Source organism: Tachypleus tridentatus, chromosome 4, assembly GCF_004210375.1.
Source record: "Tachypleus tridentatus isolate NWPU-2018 chromosome 4, ASM421037v1, whole genome shotgun sequence".
In the NCBI taxonomy this organism is placed as follows: Eukaryota; Metazoa; Arthropoda; class Merostomata; order Xiphosura; family Limulidae; genus Tachypleus; species Tachypleus tridentatus.
This window is the reverse complement of record NC_134828.1, coordinates 78,017,824-78,038,423: the sequence shown is the minus strand read 5'-3', so window position 1 is coordinate 78,038,423 and position 20,600 is coordinate 78,017,824. Positions and strand designations below refer to the sequence as shown.

Genomic DNA, 20,600 nt, shown 5'->3' with positions numbered 1-20,600 from the left:
GTTTGTGTGATCCAGCTTCTACTGGGGCACGCGGGTCAGGTGGCATCGACCATGGCCAGTCTTTTTCAAAATTATATGAAAATGATCACTGTCTCGTGGATTATTGTCAACTCTCCATGAAAAATGGGAGAACAGTGAATGGAAACAAACTGAAAGATCAATAGCACTAAAGGACTGACTGGGTGCATGAAAATAAGAATAACCAGTACTGAAAAGAGAAAGGTTGTGATCAGAGAGCATACTCTACAGAGTGACCCCTTCTATCAATATCAGCACTTACCCAGAGGGGATGATGTCCACTAAAGTCCCCAAAGATTAAGAAAAAAGATGGGAACTGTTCAATGAGAGCATCAAGGTCTGATTGTTCATGTCTCTCCAGGCAACAGGTAGGGAGAACAAACAGTGATGGTACAACCCAAGGAAACATGGATGGCTACGGACTCCAAGAGTGTGTAAAGTGGCAAAGACAGGATGGACACATGCTGATCAATCAACAGTGCCACCCCTACATGCACTCATCCATCACACAGCCTGTCATTTCTGCACAAGGAAAACTGCCGAAAGGTGACTGTATCGGAAGGTTTGAGAAATGTTTCCTGTAAGAAAAGACATACAGGATGGAAGTAAGCAATCAGTGTTTTGATGCCATCCTGATTAGAATGTAAACCTCGACAGTTCCATTGTATCAAGGTGGCCATTTTTATTTACGTGTAAATAAATTGGGTGGAGAACCCTTCTGCTTACAACATTTTTTTCTTTATTGTTTTTATTTGAGGAAGGTATATGTTGACCTCCATGGATCCTGCCCTGGGTCGATTGAGCAGGTCTTTGCTGTTGGAAGAGGATTCAAATGACTGAGGACGTGAACAAATGATCGTTTTGCATCTTGGGGTGGGAGAAGAAGATATATTCAAGGAAATGCCTGTACCTGGAACCAAAGTAAGTGGATCTTGGGATTTGTTGGAATGTATGTAAGGGACAGAGATGGGTGTTGAAGTTGATTCATCAACTTTTTTAACCATGAAGGTCAAAAGGCTTTTCATATGGTTTGAAAATGATTATTTTGGAGGCACAGAGAGATCTGTTTGCACTCCCACCGTAGTAGTGGGACAAAATACGGCAGCATACGTCCGAGATGAAGTGGTGGACAGTAGCTTTAGAGCCTCACGGTAAGTAATATTTTGAATCGTCTTCAAACACTGAACCTTTTTTCTTCCAACCATTTATGGCAAGAACGAAAGTAGGATGGGTGTCAGTCATTGCAATTGATGCAATGAGGGTCCATATCACACTCACGGACATCACAGTTCTTGCCACTGCAACGAGCATATGTCAAGGAACCATAACATGATGTCCTTGAGTGACCAAACCGTTGACACTGGAAATATCGAAGAGGGTTTGAAATGTATGACTGTACCCTGCAATTAAGTTAACCTACCTTGATGGTGGCAGGTTAACGTGGTGATGTAAATGTCAGAATGAGGATACTGGTCAGCATCGTAATTCCATCTTTGCGAGTGGAGATATGCCTCACTGCAGAAACCCCTTGAGTGGAGAAACCAGCAAGAATCTCTGACTTGGGGATGTTCTTCAAATCCTTCTCAACAATAACTCCTCATGATTAATTCAAAGCAGCATGATGTGTAACCTCAATAAGTATATCCCCAATTGCCTTTGAATGCAAGAGGAGTTCACTGTGTTGAGATGTGGATGTTTCCACCAATATGTCACCAGATTGAAGCTTCTTTACTGACTTTGAAAAGCCAGCAAGCCCCTCTAGTCCCTTCTGAATGAAAAAGGGAGAGATTTGCTCTAAAAGTTTGTCTGAAAGAAAATGTATGATAAGAAAATTAGGTACAACAGGTGTTAAAGATGTTGAAGATTGCTGTTCAGAATCTTCAAGACATGGTCGTTTACCTATGGAGTGTTTTTCACTACTTTATTTAAGTTTTTATTTGGAGGATCCACAATAAAAAAAAGAAATTTCGATGCCCACTGACCTCACTCACCATGGAGCCCTATAAGGGGATGCACTACAATGTAAAAAAAAAACACTGCAGCAATGCCAGGGTTTCGTGAGCACTGTACTCAAACACCAGCATCAGATACAATGTCCACAACACCTGTTGGGAACATCCAACACTGGTACTTGATTGACCCTAGCCCAAGTGGAACAGCTAATCAACCTAAGGGGAGCCACCCCAAGGCTGCCCATCTACAGGAATTCAAGGCCAAAGTGGTGTGTTAGGGTTGGACCCCTCAACCACCAGGATCCTCTCCTCCTCTTCAAGGGCCACCACACACGGCAAATACGTGGGTGGATGTTTAGATCTGAGAGGAGGTAAACTGAGAGAACAGAACTTTCCCTGGGAAGTCCCTTCACCACGTACAGGAATCCACACCGAGGGGCCACATGCAAGAAAGGAAGGAGATGAATAGGGGTGTTTAAGAGATTTTGAATGAGGCCCCACTGATCTTGTAAAACTCATTGAAGAGATAGAATATGGGCTTGACTATGAGAAATTAAAGCCCTCCAAGAAAAGCCCACATCTCCTAATGGTTAACCCTTAAATGGCAGCCATTATCAACTGATGATGCTACCTACAACATTTCTGCTGTTTAAAGGTTAATTAACTCTAAGAAGAGAGGAGGCCTGGGGTCATCAACTGGAACTACAAATGACTGTCTGGTATAGAATATGGAAGAAAACAGACTGTTGAAATCACTGTACTATTGTCCAGTTACCCCTAAGCAAGGGATGACAGGACAATATTCAGTCATATCTGAAGCCCATACAAAAGTACTCAACACCCAGCAAACCAAAGCTGTCATGTCCTCTGTTGATAACTGAAGATCCAAAACCATTGTAGCCAAATTAAAGGTAACTGCTGTATTAATTGCAGTAGAAGTATCTGATCAAAATTCCATGAGTAAACCTCAAATGATAAACATGTCTAAACAACACAAGGTCTAATAAAAAAGTGAAGATGAGTTAAGCTGCATACAGAATGCCAGCTGTGGTAGGAGTTGTGATGCATTCCTATTGATGGAGAGATGTCACATGCTTTCATACAACTACATCATGTTTTCACATGAAGGTCAGTGGAAGTCTCAAGGCGAGTCAAAATTTGTGTATTCAGAGGGTATTACATGTCAAGGGAAAGCTGATATATAAAAAAGGTAACATAGTATTAGAAAATCTTACATATTTTTATGCAATGTGATAATTACACAAGAGCTAAAAAACTTGCATTTTACAGTGGATGTACAATATACATCTTTCCAGTAAGACCACAGTAAAATAATGTCTGTTCAAATTACTGTGCATTAATAAGTAGAGAAATTTTTCACTGATTATTCTCACCATGATGATCCATGTGGCTCCCAAGGTCCAAGACAGACCCAACAAAAGTCTGCCTTACAGTTTTGATTCTTACAAATCATATGATTACAACCACCATCCTTTTCTATAGTGACATTACACTTGGGACATTCCTAAAATTTAAGATATAGGCTATACATATCATAAAAGAACAAAAGAGGGAAAAAGATTTGTTTTCATACTTAAGTAAAAGTTCATGAAAAAACTGAATACTATTACGATTCTTCTGAATCATATACGTAACTAACCATCCATTTTTTAAAAATAATTATTTGGAACATCATTAACCTTCAACAAGATTGTGTGAATATGATACCAAAGATAAACATTTCAAATAGCTGTAAGAACAGGTTTTAGAACATTCATGGTGGTTCACAACATTTTGCATCATTCTGTATATAATTTACAAAAGTTATAATATGGTTCATTTTAACTCTTTATCTACTAAAACACAGCCAAAACAAGTCATTTTGTAAAGACCAATTTCATACAGTTGAATGCAATTAAAGGAGTGCATACAAAAAAACATTATTGCAACTTCTGTAATGTTATATAGGCAAGGCTAAAAGAACAATATAATAAAGATAAACAAATTTATATACATAGCTGTACAATATTATGAAATCAAAGCTATTTAGGCTAAACATTTGTGTTTGTATGTTATAATTTGTTGTCATTGCAAAATGGGGGAAAAAAAAATTATATCCAGTTTTTAATTTTAATGGTGGTCATGAAGTTGGTTGAATTGACCTAACCTGCACATTGTTACAGTAGAGAAAATAACAGATAAAAACATACATTTTACAAAAACAAAGTTTGATAATTATCTGGAGATCATAATGGTTTTACATGTGAAATTTGAAAATGTTCTGATACATAGACATTTTTAATCTTAAAATCAAAATTACATGTTGGAGTAGTCAACATTTGGAAAGAAAAAAAAAGGCATGAAAAAAGCATTATACAAAAATCATCAAATGCAATAAAAACAAGATTTTTCCATACAAAAGCCCTGTAATGTTTACCAATAGTATGCAAAATTTGGTGATGAAAACACTAACTTAAAAGCTATAGCATTGTTATGAAGACAGTCTTGAAACTGAGCCCTTGCTGAGAGTTAGCCTCAAAAACAAAAGAAATTTACTTGTTTGCCAGGAAAATAAAAAGATAAACATCATTCCCCCCTCCACTATTTAGTGAATATGTTTAAAAAGAAACTTAATAAAAACAGCCAAATATACCTTGGTATTGGCAGCTATCCAGTTGGAAGTTTCACTATCATCATCACATTTCTTCTGCCATTTTTTCAGCAAATGACACCTAACTGGATCATGCCAGTTTTCTCCACAGTGGAAACTATCAGTAATAAAAATGTTTTATTACATCTTGTGTTTATAAAATTATTTACTATAGGAAAAAAAAAGCATGATTAATGTTGCAATTATTAATTGTTACAAATTTAAAAAATTGTCTCCTTTTTCTAAAAAGTTATTTTTGTCCCTTTCTGCACTATATACATAACAATTTTAATGGCCTTGAATGCTTGGTCAATCAAGTCACAAGTGGTAAACACACAGCAAAAGTTTGGGTATGTGATCACAGTTTAGTAAATAGAAAATCTGATTTTGTACAAACATTCTTTACAATGTAAGAAGAGTTAAAATTTCAAAGAAATCATCTAGTATCCTAATATTAGGTTTTCTCCCTTATTTAATTTTTTTCATGTAAAATAAACAAGATTTAATTAACTGAATTACATGAACATATGTTTGAAAACATTAGCTTTTGTATTTAGATGTCTATGCTATTATTATTATTATTAAACTGATGCAAGGCTAAAATAATTAAATGAAAATAGTTGTGAATTTGTATAGAAGTGTTAATAAAATGTCTTACAAAATAATGAAGATGTAACATTAAAAACCACTACTTTGATATTCCAGATAACTATTAGAATACCCTTCCATAAAACACCATTTATTTTTTTACCTTTCAAAAGCCTGACAAGCCATATTATTCAGTGAAAGGTTTTGTAGGAAGTGAGACATACAGTAAATTGGGAGTTTAATAAACACAAATACAACAAGTCTTCTTATAAACAGGTACTGTTAACAAGTTATTTTAATAATTCCTTATTCAAATGTTAATGTTTTGACAAGTTTGTTGTACCAGGGAGAGGGACTATGTTTTACCAGCTATATACACTTATACTGAAAAATACATAATTCTCTATATAAAAAAATGTCATTAGCAGTAACAAGTTTACACCACTTAATGATAAGCATTAAAATCTTCTCACAAAACCCATACTGTGGCTACAAGTCAATATTTCTGTGTGGTTCAAAATAAATGTACCAGAAAGTATTTCCACAGGTGCAAGTCACAGGTTGAACATCAACAAACTGAACTTTCACAACATGGTTGCAGTCTGGGGCTGGACACCATCTCAAAAGCCTGTTACACTAAAAAATTAGAATACCAAAACAAAACTGATAAATTTATCATTTAGCTTAATTTGAGCAATAATTTCATATTTCATAAAAAAGAAGAATAATTACATGTTATTTTAATATTTTGCAACATATTTAAGTATTTTTCAAAATTACAACAAAACATGTTTAGTTCCAGAATAAAATATACTTTATTTCATGAAACTATGATAAAAATGTACAAATAAACATATGATTAAATAGACTTATAAAAGACCCAAAAGTTCAAATGCTTTTTAGGTTTTCTTTCTTCAGAAGCAGCTGTTCTTTTTATATTTTTAGTCTTGAACATCATAGCACAACGGTCACATAATTCTAAATTTGTTTGTTTTCTTTGTATTAGCAATAAGTTATTTTCTCATACTATACATACAGTTGTTTATGACGGTTATTTGAGTATTGTTTGTTACACTGTATATGGCAATGCCTATTCAAATCTTTTTTTTTTTTTATCAGAAAATAAATGGACTATCATGTAGTTTGTTGCACAATAAATCTTTGATGAGAAGGTCAAACTTTAGTGTCTTCACACAGGTAGATATTAATAATCAAAATATTTTTATGTTAGTTTGTAAGCTATTCAGATATTTTATAGCTCACTTTTAAACATGTTTAAACTTTTTACCTGCACAAAGCTGTTTGTTATTAGATGTTGATATTTTAATTTCACTTTTGGATCAGTAATTAAGGTCCTGTAGAATTAAAAAAAGAAAACCACAGTTAAGTTCATAGACATAAGGTAATCAGTTAGAAAGGAATATATATATATATACACACACATATAGGAAAGTAGTTTACAAATCTCACAACCTATGCAAAACTTCTTCCACACCAGTAAAATACTCATTATCTGATGTTCATAAATTCAATTTCATTTTTAATTTATCTATATATTAAATTTAATAACAAGAATGAGTTTCAAATAAAAAACTTGTTTAAAAATAATCAATTCAACAAAAAGTATTAATCTAGTACAATTTGGTAAACAAATTCACACACTGAGTCTCAAGCTGACCAGTTTGACTGATTAAGAAATAATGTATTTTGAAATAAGTTACTTGAATAAGACAGCTAGTACAAGAACCTTCATAGCTTATGAATCTGAGCCCTTGACTTCGGTATAAAGAAATTACATAAAAGAAAGAAAACACAGCTACTATTGGCAAAAGTAGTTAGCTAAACATAAAGAAACAAGTCTGAAATATTTGGATTATTATGATTATTAGAACTAATAAAAAATATATGTAAGATCAAAAGTTTGCTTATTGAAACTTTTTAGATACATTTCAGAAAAGTGTCAAACATTTTTACTAGCTAAACCTGACAAAATGCAAATGTTTAAACAGAGTCAAAAAATTCAATAAACTAAGTTTTTATTCTAGCATGTTGTTTTAACACTTTCAATAACTTTCTGAACACTTTTCAGTGTTGCATAATAATATTTGCAGTGGTTTCTGAGACACAAATTTAATTAAACAAAACTACATTTTCAAAAATTAATTTCTTGAAATGATTATAAAGCACATAGGCTATAAAATCAGAACTTGGAAATTGGAAGGATACACTCACATGACTGTCTGATCATCAACCAGAATATCGCAACCATGAGCAGCACAGGATATAGTCTGAAAAATGTTTTCCAAAAAACTGTACTTTTCTAGTAATAAAACAAACTTGTAATTCTAGAGTCATGGTAATGTCAAATTAATAATTTTGTTATTCCATATTACATGAAAGGAAAAAATCTGCAGCTCTCAACCTAAACTCTGAACAAAAAACAAAAAAAAACTACTTAATATTATTTTTACAAAGTCTTTTTATTTAAAACATTTGTTGTTCATAAACTTCTTTAAACACATAATATCTTCCTTAGCAAGAGGCAGTTCAGAGTGGAAGGAATTCAATATAAAAAAGGACAAAAGCATTTGGGATTTATCCAATTTGGGTGAAGCTTATGCTAGGTGTAACATGTGATGAAATGTGATTGTTTCGTTTCATAGTTCCCAAACAGTATTTATTGTTCTGACAGGTCCACTATGTGATCCTTCTTCTTCACCCAGTATTACCAAATCCCAAAAGATCTTCAGCAGATAACTCCAAGACTGGATAAAATCACAAAGGAATTTTTTATAAAACCTGTTATGGTAGGTCTATTTATCATGCCCAAGGAAGTTATAGCAGTGCTACAAATAGATTTTGTGTTGACAGAACAGTGGTGATAGCAGAAGCAGTAGTGTTTCTCCAGAGAAAATCAAGAACAATGTCCCTGACCTCAAACAGGAAACAAAGACTGCATAACTTGATATTAGAATAATAATAATAAAAGATAATCAGTTTGTTACCATGGTTTATAACTACTAACTAAAATATACTATATTCATATGAATTGCATATTTGGGGACAAATGATTCCAGATTTTCCAATAGGACATGCAAAACTTTCAGGAAATAATTATCATAATTTCTTGTTCTTTATCCTGATAACCAAATACATAACTCTACTTCTAATTAAGGGAAAGATTCTATGATAAAACATTTTTATTATTTATAAAAAGAGTACACAAAAAATATTCCTTTAAAAACACCCTAATCTCAGTTACTCAACAGTTTTAGGTATTGGAGGTTTCTCGTACTCTAGGAAAAGATGCATTTAAAGGAATTTCATTGAAATTGATATCAACAAGTTAATTCTCCATAATACAAAAGCAAAAAATACTTTGGATGATCTGCTTATCACTTAACTTACGTTTACTTATCACATACAATTATAAATATTAGGTCTGGTCTTTTTTTTTTTCATGTGTATCCCCTGATGCACATTTGAATTTTATAAAATGATTATTATGAAAATAACAAAAGTGAATAGTTAATTAGTCACAGCACCTAAAATTCTGTTAGGCAGGATTAGAGTAAATTAACCTGTGAGACACTTTATTCTTTTTATTAGCTATATTTTTGTGCCCCTGCAATCAAGCATGGGGCAAGCACATATCTGATTTGATTTCATTACTCATCAAGATCTCTAACAACCTATCCTCGAACTGAAATTCTTTTAGGCAGAATTAGAATACGTATTGAATGTGGTAAAATATCACTGTTTATACGCAATATTGGATTATTTTAAAAAAAAGAAAGTGAAGCAAGCAGGTTTTTGTTGTTTAATTTACATAATCTAAATAAACTCCTTTAGATTCAATACACTTGTGTCAATCATTCGAAAGTTTATAAATGCCATCTTTAAAGAACTGAACATCCCTTGAGGCAATAAAGTCTTCGAAGGCCTTTTCACATGACTTTTGATTTGAAAACATTATTTATTTAAAAAAAAAAGTGATAACCTGTAGGGGAAAGATCTGGTGAATACGGTGGATGAGGTGAAGTTTCATAGTGAAGTTTGTTTAGTTTTTGACAGTAATGAGTGAAACATGAGGCTGAGCACTGTTATGAAGCAATTTGGGTCCACTGTGACTGATTACTGCTGGATGTTTTTGTGCCATGCACAATTTCAAGTTCAAACAATATTTCCTTGTCGTGATTCTATGTTTTGGGTTTAAGAATGAATAATGCATCAGACCTGCTGAGAACCACAAATGTTGACCATAAGTTTTTGGGTTAAGAGCTGATTTTGGCATATATTTTGGTACTCTTTCATAGTTAAGCCACTGTCCAGATGATAACTGATTGTTGAAGAAAATACATTCTTCATCACAGGTGATAATTTTATTGTTTGATGATTTTCAGTCAGTTTGCAAGATACACACGTTTTCACCTTACCCAGATGTCAGGAAACTGTTGAATAATGAATGTTAAGTTTGTCTACAAGCTCTCTCAAGATTTGGTGTGTATATGATTTAACTAAAGCCTTCAATTCTTCCTCATTAATTAAACCAATGCTGTGCTGTGTGGTCATTAGCTGTGCTATAACTAAATGCACGATTAATATTACGAGCAGCTGTCACTGCCTTATGAAAAAACTTGAACTTGTCCAAGAAAATTACACAAATATCAATATTATCCATGGCGACATATATCATTATAAATAAGGTTTAGTTTCCAATATAAGAAAAATAAAGATTGCTTGAAGTTAATCGAACAATATACTATATTATTCTGACAAACTTATGGTAATGTTTCCCTTTCAGCCACAAAAATTAAGTTTAAAATTTGCACATGAAAATCTGAAATTTCATATGCAACAGCCTGATACAGCCAAAAGGGTTTGATTTCCTAAATTCAAAACTGTAATTAGATCTCAAATCAGTCAAGAGATGGAGTTATGAGCTAAAAGCTTGTACTTGAAAAATTCAATCATTCTACGAGCTGCTATGCCACAGCTAAAGACAATATTTATAAAAAGCAAATACCAGGTACAGCTGAGTGATACACTTATCTAAAAATAATGATCATGGTGATTAGTGTCATGTGAACTAATCAATTAACTAAAATTACAACTGAAAATAACCTACTCAAAATGAGTAGTTCTGATTATTACCATTTTTTATTATTCAAATAACCATTTAAACAAAATAAGGATTGGTTGTCACAAAAATAATCGAAATTTTGACATTAAGTTTATTTGTTGTTAAGCACAAAGCTACATAATGGTGGAGATAGGGAGGGGGTAATTATTTGAATATCTCAGGTTCAATTATTATTACCATTAAACTTGCTTGTTTGTCTTAATTATTGCAAGGATACTATGGCTACCTGCCACTGTCACTAATTTTGAACTACCAACAAAATAAAAGGCAAACAGCTGGCAACATCCACCACCACTAACTCATAGGTTACAGAAGTGTTAAGTAATGAGTAAATTAACTTTTCTATGTTGTATTCTGTTCCTAATTTATAATTATGAAAGGTTTTTTTTTTTATGTTGTGTGAACAGGAACAGTTTCAGAGAAGGGGTCTAGAAAATGTATCCTCCCTACGTTATTTTCCAGACATTAATGGCTGTATTCTTTATTGTTGTATAAACAGGGAAGGATCTTCTGGAGAAGTCCAGGGGGATTGACCCCCAATAATGTTTCAGAAATTAATAACTATTATTTAATGTTGTACAAGTAGATGCAAATGTAAGGGGGCCAGCCAAACCACACTTTTTTTTTTTCTTCAGAAACTAGTAATAAAAAAAAGCCAGCAAGATATCATTACAATACTTGTGATTGGGCTGTTAATTAGCATAATAGTTTTTTTGAAATCATAAAAGGAGTCTATACCAGTTCAGTTACAGTCACACTCAATATTTACTCATTTCTAATCTAATACAATAATATGAACATTAATTAAATGTTGCTACTGTAAATCTTCATACCCTGGCTTTTTCCCAGACACTCCAAACAATATGTCTACAATTTGATATGTTTTCATTAAAGTTAGTACAGTTTAGGACACCTGCAGCTTTTATAACACTTATTAAAGAAATAATTTTTCATTATTTAGAAGTTAAAATTCTTGTGAGAAAGAAACTTTTCATATTGTTGGTATCTAAAATAAGTGAAAATGCATGTGATATGATTAAATAAGTAAGGACTTTTTAAAAACATTTTGAAAACAGGCATACTGTTTACCAATGCTATAATTATTTTTCTAAGTAAAGTAACAAATAATTATGCCTGTAATTTTATTTTAAAAACCTTAAACATTAGGTTTTAACCATTTGTTATTTTCATATCAAACACATTACAACAAATGAAAGTATAACTTTAAATTACTGGGTTATGGCCAAACTGAGTTAATCACTTAAAGAAAATTTAATGTTACATTATCTCTGATTTAATTAGGTTACTCTAGAACAATGTGGTGAACACTCATTAATTCAAAATACTATATTATTACAGTAAAAGTGTCTTCTTTCATGTAAAAAAATAATTAAAATTTAGTTACAAGATACACAGGTAGTTTTTAAAAATGTTAACTGGTATCATACCATCACTATAAAAGTGAAACATTATTGCAGCTAGTGTAGAGAAGTTAAACACTGTTGTTACTTGTTAAAATAATAACACTACATTATCTGAATACACTTTCTAGTTTTATTTTTATTCATTCTCTAATAATTTTCAAACTTTATAAATACAGTTATAACTATCCAAAGCATTATTTTACAATATAATGTTATCCATATTCTAATAAGAAGATGTGATATAACTTCAGATAAACTTGTATAGTTTCGAAATAGGTTAAATGAGTAACATATGTAGAGTTTTTGGAGAAGGTTCTGTCATCATTACCTACACACAGTTTATATAGATACAGGAAAATATACAAATCTTGTAACTGGAGATTGCTTAAGATTCAATAAAGATATCTTATTAAGGTTTGGTTCTTTGTTTAATACAAGTTTTTCTCACTTTTCAATAATATACTAAAATTTTCTTAAGTTGTAATATTTGTAAATACAAGTATTTTTCATATGTTCAACATAAATTTAACTATGTAGTGAATACAGTAAATAGCCATAAAATATTCCGTTGACTCACATTTTAATTTCACATTAATTATGTTTATCCTATTCAAACATATATAAACTGGTTAACTGACTACCCAATTATTTCTAACCACAGCAGTAATGTTTCAAATAAGAACATTACCCTTGTCAGTGATACTAAAACATGCTTTCATATCTAATTTAAAATTATAAATTAATGTGACTTACTGATGATTAACAACAGTTACTGCATATTTTAAAAACAAACAATAATACATTAAGTCATTAGTGAACCAATCCACCAAGTAAGAATCATGTGGATTATTGTTTTTTTTTTTTTAAATCTGCCTGTAGATGTTAGGGAGATTGAAGAAGTACTAACTGATTAATCAGCAAATATCACAAACACCTCAGCTCTAATTTCAAGCATCTTAACATAGTAAACACAAAATGAAAATATCCTACATTTACTTTTATAGAATCTTATTGTTAATAACTATTATCTATCTAAACATTTGGGGAAGTAAAAAAAAATTCAGGAACAGATAAATCAACAATCAATACACCTTATAACCATATTAGATGGCAGAACTTACCTCATCAAGGATAACCAGAAGTGAATAAAATTATAATGAATAGAAAGCACACATTACTTTGAACATAGTCTTGTACAATTTGAAAAATTAACAAGCTACATTAGCCTTTGTACACCTGCATTCATGATACCATGCCACAAATGTGAACATTCTACATAAAACTCCTTTAGAAAATATTAAATATGCTGTATCAGAATGGACTGACTAAAAAAAAAACAACTTAAAATATAAAATATTTTATTAGAATTTCTTTCCATAATGTTTTATAACTGCAAGTTGATAGGATTGCTGATGTCAATTACTAAACTTCCAACCCATCTTCCAAAAATTTTTTATCCTGTCTAACTGTAATGATGTCACTGCACCTAGTTTGTTTTTTCCATGATATATCATAGCACAAATTATACATAACCAATATGAAATTGATACGAATAACTTCTCACTTCAGCAAAAACTAGTAATAGCAAATAATTACAATAGGATAAAATTTGATACTTGTAACAAAGTTGTTATTCAAATAATCAGAAGAATAATTTTTAAATGTACCTTTACTTACTTGAACTACCAAACTAAACACCAAATTGATTAATTTCATCCATTTAGTGAGTTATATAATTATCTTAAATATCTGAAGTGAAACCTTGAAAATAATAAGATTATTAGTATGAAATATGTTAACTCACCCAGATTATGAAACATATTCATTGACACAAAATAACAAAAATTATATCACTGCTAATTGATGTTCCAAATGATATCAGAATTAAGAATGGAAGATGGCATATGTCACCTAGTTATGGTTTTCATTACTTACATATATCATCATCATGCAAGTTTTGTTTATATATTTTCTCATTATAATTACATATCATGAAAGCACATGAATATGATTACAGAGGAATTACTCAGAATAGCAATTCTTAGGTGTATCATTCCTCAACAACAGAGCTACATAAAAGTAAAATTAACATTACACTGGCTATTTTTACCATTTTAATATGGTATATAAAACAACACGTTTATATATAACTTTATGATTTCAAGCAATATTTTTCTATACACTTACAACACTCATAAATGTAGAAGAAAAAAAGTGTTAAGAGCCTACCACTGTATATTGATATAATGGTTCACACATTTACAGCAGAAAAAAATTCAACAATAATTCCCAATCTTTTTCAAAATACTTTCATGAATTTCCAGACCAGAAATCTTAAATGAAATCCCCAATTTCAATAATGTATTGGAATCTACTGTATGTTATTTAGTTCATATATAGATTTTTTAAATCTACACCTAGTTACATGACCTACAGAGTATGACATAAAAAGTACTAAATAGTAGGTTACCTGTCCCATTCCTTCTTCCATGATTTTAGTTGTAAGATACTGTGACCAACATTCTGAACAGAATCGATGGCCACATGCTAATCCTGTCATCATCTACAAGTAAAAATGAAGTTACATCACTTTACAAGTTAACAACTCTAGTAATGTTAATTAGCTACCAGATATGGTAGAAATCGATCACACTAGCTGCTTAACTGCTCCGGTAAAAAACAAAATTATGTAATTGAAGAATTTAATTTTTTTAAAAATAATTATCATGAAGTTTTTCATTACCTTGTACATCATATCGATAAAAGTAAATTTTTATTAGTTCTTATTGACTTGGACAACCTCTCTAGTAAGTTTGTTCTCATACTGTTTTAATGTACTTGTATGTCTTTTCACCAGATCTATAGTTTTTTATTGTTTTTTTAACTGTCAGGATTGATGTACAGAAAGCATGTACATGTAGTTTTGGATTCTATTATTTTGTTGACTAGTTCATCTTTGTTCTTGATCCAACAGTGGTTACAGATCTCTAATCAAGTTATTGTTAGGAGATTTTTTTTTATGTGGGTGGATTTCTTAATCTGTCTGTTATTTTCATTATCAGTAATTTTACAAATGTTCCAACCGACTTTAAACCATTTTAGTAACTTGATTAACAATAACTGATGTGCTTATATTCACCAGTCAGACAGAATCTTTATGTTCCTTTAAGCACTGTTCCAGAAATCAATGTATGAAGCTTTAAAGGAACATCATATTTCATAAATAACTGCTTTGGAGACTATTACTAGTTTTCAAGAGAAACTGGACTTAAAATTATTTACAGATTTTCTAAATATTGTAGCATAATTTGGAATAAATGAAATGGAAATACTGGTGTTGTTTTTTTTTAGGGATACATGTTGCCCTTCAAGATTGTTTGATAAAGTATCTAAAAGGAAAGATATACTTCCTATTGGTCCAAAAGAATGAGAAGCAAAGTACATTTGTTGTAAATTTTTGTTTGTAAATGAGTTAAGATGTAATAACAATAATTAACCTCCTTTTCTGAAAAACAAAATGTTAGCCATGAAACATTATCTTCATACATAGGATAAGCAAGAAACTTTCTTCTATAATACCTTAAAGAACACATAAATGCTATCTAATTGATGATAATAGGCACACTGGTTATTGCCAAGTATGTGACTAAAATAGGAAATTAATTGTACTGAAACACATTTGTAGAATTATACACTGTGAAAATATATGGGAAAAAAATAACATATGTATGTTTGTTTCTGATTTCCACACAAGCTATTCTAAGGCTATTAATGATAACTGTTCTTAATTTTGAAGTGACAGATTAAAGATAACACATTCCATTCAACACCACCTACAATCAATTCTTAGACTACTCTTTAAAAATGGATAGTGATGTTCACTGTGGCATTAAAACATGGATAAAAAAGTCTGTAGGTTTAGGAACAATACTTAAACCCATGACTCTATGTTGCAAGAGGAGTACCCTAACAACAAAGCCAAGCCAAAAAGCTAACATTTCCTCACCTGAAATTGTATTTCAGATAAATATTCCCATCTCTTCAGAACAGAGCTAACACCTCATGTCACTAACAATGAAATTTTATTATGCCATTCATTTGAACAAAGCCTGCACCCCCTACACATAACATGTACTACATCGATCTGTGATGCAATTAGTTATTAGACTATACTCTCAACCAAGAGGCTTACAATACTTCTGTTGAGAAGTTGTATATATCAAAGGCTCATTCTAGAGGGGAGTATTTATCTAAAATACATTTGTGAGTGAGGAAAACGCTCATGTCAAATGTTACTATTTCGTGATGGCAAGAAACCCGCCTGAAGTAAAAATGTATTCTCAAGATGGCTGGTATGGGTATTATCACTTTAATTAAAATAAATTAAGTTTTAAGGTTTATTAAACAATGTTTTTCATGCTTTTTTATTTTTGCATGTTGTATATGTGCAAAGTAATATTCATTTTGTAATTTGATATCACAAACATCTACTCTGAACTATTGCTGTTAAAAATGCTTTTATATCTCAAGGTGTCAGCAAACCATGCATGTATGTATGTTGTAACTAAAGCAACAAGTCAAGCCATAAAGTGAGTGAGGGATACCAGAATAAGTCACAAAGGGATAAATCCTTCCAGAACTGTGTCTTGAGGGGAATGTAAAACCCACTTACTTGGTCATAACCCACTTACCACCAGAAATGGTTCAATTCTTAGTGTTGGTTGGTTGGTTGATTTAGTGTTTTATGGCACAAAGCAGCTAGGATATCTGTGCCAAATGTCCAGTAAAAAGGTAAAAATAAAGTAAATGTAGTAAAATTCATAAAAGGAAATAAAGGTAAAACAAAACAGCATTTAAAGACATAAATAGCATAAAACCAATGTTGACATCTAGTTTACAATGTTAAGAGAGAAACCACAGTAAGAGAAGTTGTAAAAGACTTTCTGTAGCACAATGGTAATTATCATAACCTGCCAGGAACACTAACAGTTGGCCTTTCCAGTCCTGGTTCCTGGTTATGTGTCATTATGGCCATTTTCAAAAAGCGAAGTAACAAAAGTTTTAAAAGGCATGCAGCAAAATTGTAATAACAACTTGCCAGGATGACTAAAGGGTAGTTCAAACAGCAGCATTAGTCACCTGAAGTTGGCATTTCCAGTCCTGGTGTCAAGTTATTTAATGTTATGGCCATTTTCTAATTTTAAATCGAACTAGAGAGATTGTGATTCTTAAAAGGGAACCACATTAAAAAAGGTTTTATAATTCTTAGTGTAGAGTGTGGTCTACTTCAAATCAAGGATTACATCAACTCACTCTCATACCAGTGAAATTACACAAATTCAAAGCCATATAACAAAAAAAAAGTTACATAATGTATCACCTCGCAACAAGTGAAATATACATTGTTATGAGGCACATACCTATTTAACAGAGAACAGTTTACAACTGAAATATCATGTGTCATCAGTCTAATTTAGGCTTTGAGTGCCCATGACAAACACAATTTAGATCTTTGAGGTTTATGCCTACTAACTGTGACCTGTTAATTACTACTAATAAGCCTTTAAATTATTACTATTCAAAATTAACAAGCCATCTTACAAGAGTTTTAAGGTTGAAATTTATTATAAATACACAGATCAAATAAAGCATAAAACTAATAATAACTAAAATTGGAAAAGTTAACTTTTACAGCTTAATTGCAACTAATGTTTTATCTTAATTTTGATTCCAAACCACTGTAAATTGGAATATGACTTCATTCAAAATTATATTCACTGTTGTATGCTTACTAATATATGTGTGTGCTTACCAACATTATTGTTGCTATGTAGTATGACCGCTATAACACTTGGTACAAAAGATGCATAAGATAGTACCTGCAATATTACAAACTTCCTTACAGCAGTACCTTTGATACCAAGCATAAAAATTATGAAACTTCCAAATAACTATTGTTTGAATGCAGCTTTGGGTGTAGATTATAGATTTTTAAATAAGTTTGATATTTCTTTTTATACAAATTTTAAAAAGTTAAAAAAATTCAAGTGAAAAGCCAAAGAAAGTCTGAAATTTTACAAATATGCTCGACGAAAGTCATGTCATCGAGGTCTGATTTAGCTCAAACTTGGATCTTTTTTGTTATTACTTGGTCTGAGACAATCCTGCAGACCAGGTGGGGCCAAGGTCCATGCAGGACTGCATCATCTACACTATCTCACCTACGGCACATCAACAAACCAAATGAAGAAAAGCCACATGACGAAAAACTGGATAGAAAGTGACATAAAAAAGACAAAAGAAGTCATCTTTCATAGCAGAGCAGTGAAGTCAGATGAGAAGAAATATTAGTGTGTTTGTGTGTGTGAGGTAGGTAGGTATTTCATGTTTATTGACACAAAGCTACTAGACTATTTGTTTCAAACAAGATGTAGTATACTATAATGGTATATGGAAATTAAGGTAAAAATATGTAAAATTAAAACCTGCCAGGAAGACTGAAGCATTAAGTTCAAATTTGCTGTCAGTCACCTGATGTTAGCCTTTCCAGTCCTGGGTTCAGGTCAAAATAAAATTAAAATATGTAAAAGAAATCATGCTAAAAGCGTATATAATCCAATAAAAACCTTAAATTAAAAAACTAATGACTTTTAAAAATGTACAAACATGAGTGAGGCAGCCAGTATCATCACCTATGACATTGGCTAATGTCAAGGGCAAACCTGCCTTAAAAATATGTTTAAAATGGAGCCCTTATTATTGGTTGCAATGATGGCATGATAATAAAATATGTATGATTGTGACCTCAGTGCCACACAGACCACACATTGGTGCATCAGTACCAGATAAAAGGAAGAGGCGAGTTAAAAACCTGTAACCAATGCATAGCCTTGCCAAAATAACTTCCCCCCCTTTGATCTTTACAGAAACAAGATGGCAAAAGAGCTAAAGAAGGCTTGATTTGAAAAAGCCTATTATTTCATTGCTCACTCCAGGTCAACTGCCAACTGGTGTACAGTTGGGTTTTGATAACTGGACCACAGTCCATGTATGGAACAGGTACGGTGGTGATTGAACCAGAGCAGATTGGACTTTACCAATGCATCAGCTAGCTCATTCCCACAAATACCAACATGACCTGGTATCCAAAAAAACTGGACAGAGATAGATGAGCCAGTTTGTTTTGGATATTGATAAGAACAGGATGGTAATTGACATGGAATGATGTCAGGGCCACTACACAGTTGAGTGAATCAGTATAGATAGTACAATTCGTATATTGCATAGTTTCAATATGATTCAGGGCAAGAGAAATGGCATACAATTTGGAAGTGAACACAAACTGTAGAGAAGATTTTGTGTGCTATAATTGAACTGTAACAAAACATAGCAGAGCCTACATAGTCACCTGATTTTGAACCATCTGTATATATGAAAATGGATGGATTGTTTGAAAGATGTTCAGCAAATAAAAAGCAATATTTCCAGTCAGGAGTACTGGCCTTCCTCAGATGACTCAAAGATAGGTCACAATTGGAGAAAGTAATTAGCCATGGTGGAAGAGGTTGATCTGTTGATACTGCTATGCTATTCAAAGATAGATTCAATTTTTTTTATTGTGCCCAGATATGAAGACTAAAAGAAACAATAACAGATTTTCTATTATAAAAAAGTGTAGCCCACTGAGGATGGAAATCACAACCCCAAGTAGGATGCTATGGTAAAGAGCAAAGTTTGGAAGCATACATAAGAGACAGTTGCAAATGGAGAATATACAGAGGAGGTTCATGAGACTCCACATACAAACTTTGGACTGGAGAAGTATGAAAGGCCCCAGTGCAAAGCCAAAGCCCCTGATGGTGGATAGGATCCAGCATTTTTAGTGCTGAGGTTCTGGCATAAACCACATACCCATAGTCAAGTTTGGATAAGATGAGGGCATGATAAATTTTAAGCATGGAGTATTGATCTGCTCCCCAAGAGGTGGAAGAGAGGACATGGAGGATGTTCAGTGTTCTTATACATTTGACACGAAGTTGCTTGATATGGGAAATAAAGTTTAATTTACAGTCAAATATAAGACCTAAGAACTTTGCCTTAGGAATTACAAGAAGTACATCATCATCAACACAAAATTCTGGATCTGAATGAATAACCGACTAGCAGCAGAAATGTACACAAACGGTTTTAGGGAGAGAAAGTTGAAAACCATTTGGTGTGGTCCACTTTAGTATATGACTGATTGCAGTTTGTAGCTGCTGCTCAATAAACCTCATGTTTGATGACTGATATGAGATGTGAAAGTCATCAACAAAAAAGACCATTTGCAACTGTAGGGATAGCTGTTCACTGATGGCATTAATCTTTATAATGAAAAGTGTGACACTCAGAACACAGCCATGAGGGACTCCAAGTTCCTGTGGGAAAAAAACAGGAAAGTATTGAGCCCATATGGACCTGGAATTGGTGGTTCATTAAAAATGCTTAATAAAAAGTGGCAAGTTGCTGTGCAATCTGTATGAGTGAAGGTCTTGCAAGATGCAGTATCTCCATGTTGTATCATAAGCTTTCTCTAAATAAAAAAAAATAGAAACAAGATGTTGTCACTTCAAAAAGCCTTCTCTAACTGATATTTCAAGGTGAATTAAGTGGGTGAAAGAAGGTTGTTTGATTCAAGGAACCAAACAAGACAAGCATTTATCATGCTCTCTGAGGTCTTACTGAGACAACTCGTCAAAGCAATGGAATGGTAATTTGAAGGAATCTTTGGATCCTTCCCAGGTTTAAGAATAGGGAGTACAATAGCTTGGTGCCAAGCATTAGGG

The 20,600-nt window shown here is 32.3% G+C and overlaps 1 protein-coding gene across 2 annotated transcripts in view; it reads right to left on the bottom strand.

Annotated features, from left to right (window-relative positions):
• The window catches only part of LOC143249503 (E3 ubiquitin-protein ligase arih1-like), a 70,255-nt gene that overhangs the window by 15,249 nt on the left and 34,406 nt on the right, over positions 1-20,600 (bottom strand). For both annotated transcript variants that reach the window (XM_076499445.1, XM_076499446.1), the window contains 6 exons: positions 14,246-14,338; positions 7,441-7,496; positions 6,497-6,563; positions 5,738-5,844; positions 4,624-4,738; positions 3,365-3,495 (listed from right to left, as the gene is read on the bottom strand). In XM_076499445.1, coding sequence (XP_076355560.1) covers positions 3,365-3,495; positions 4,624-4,738; positions 5,738-5,844; positions 6,497-6,563; positions 7,441-7,496; positions 14,246-14,338 — 569 coding nt within the window. The remainder of the gene's footprint in view (positions 1-3,364; positions 3,496-4,623; positions 4,739-5,737; positions 5,845-6,496; positions 6,564-7,440; positions 7,497-14,245; positions 14,339-20,600) is intronic.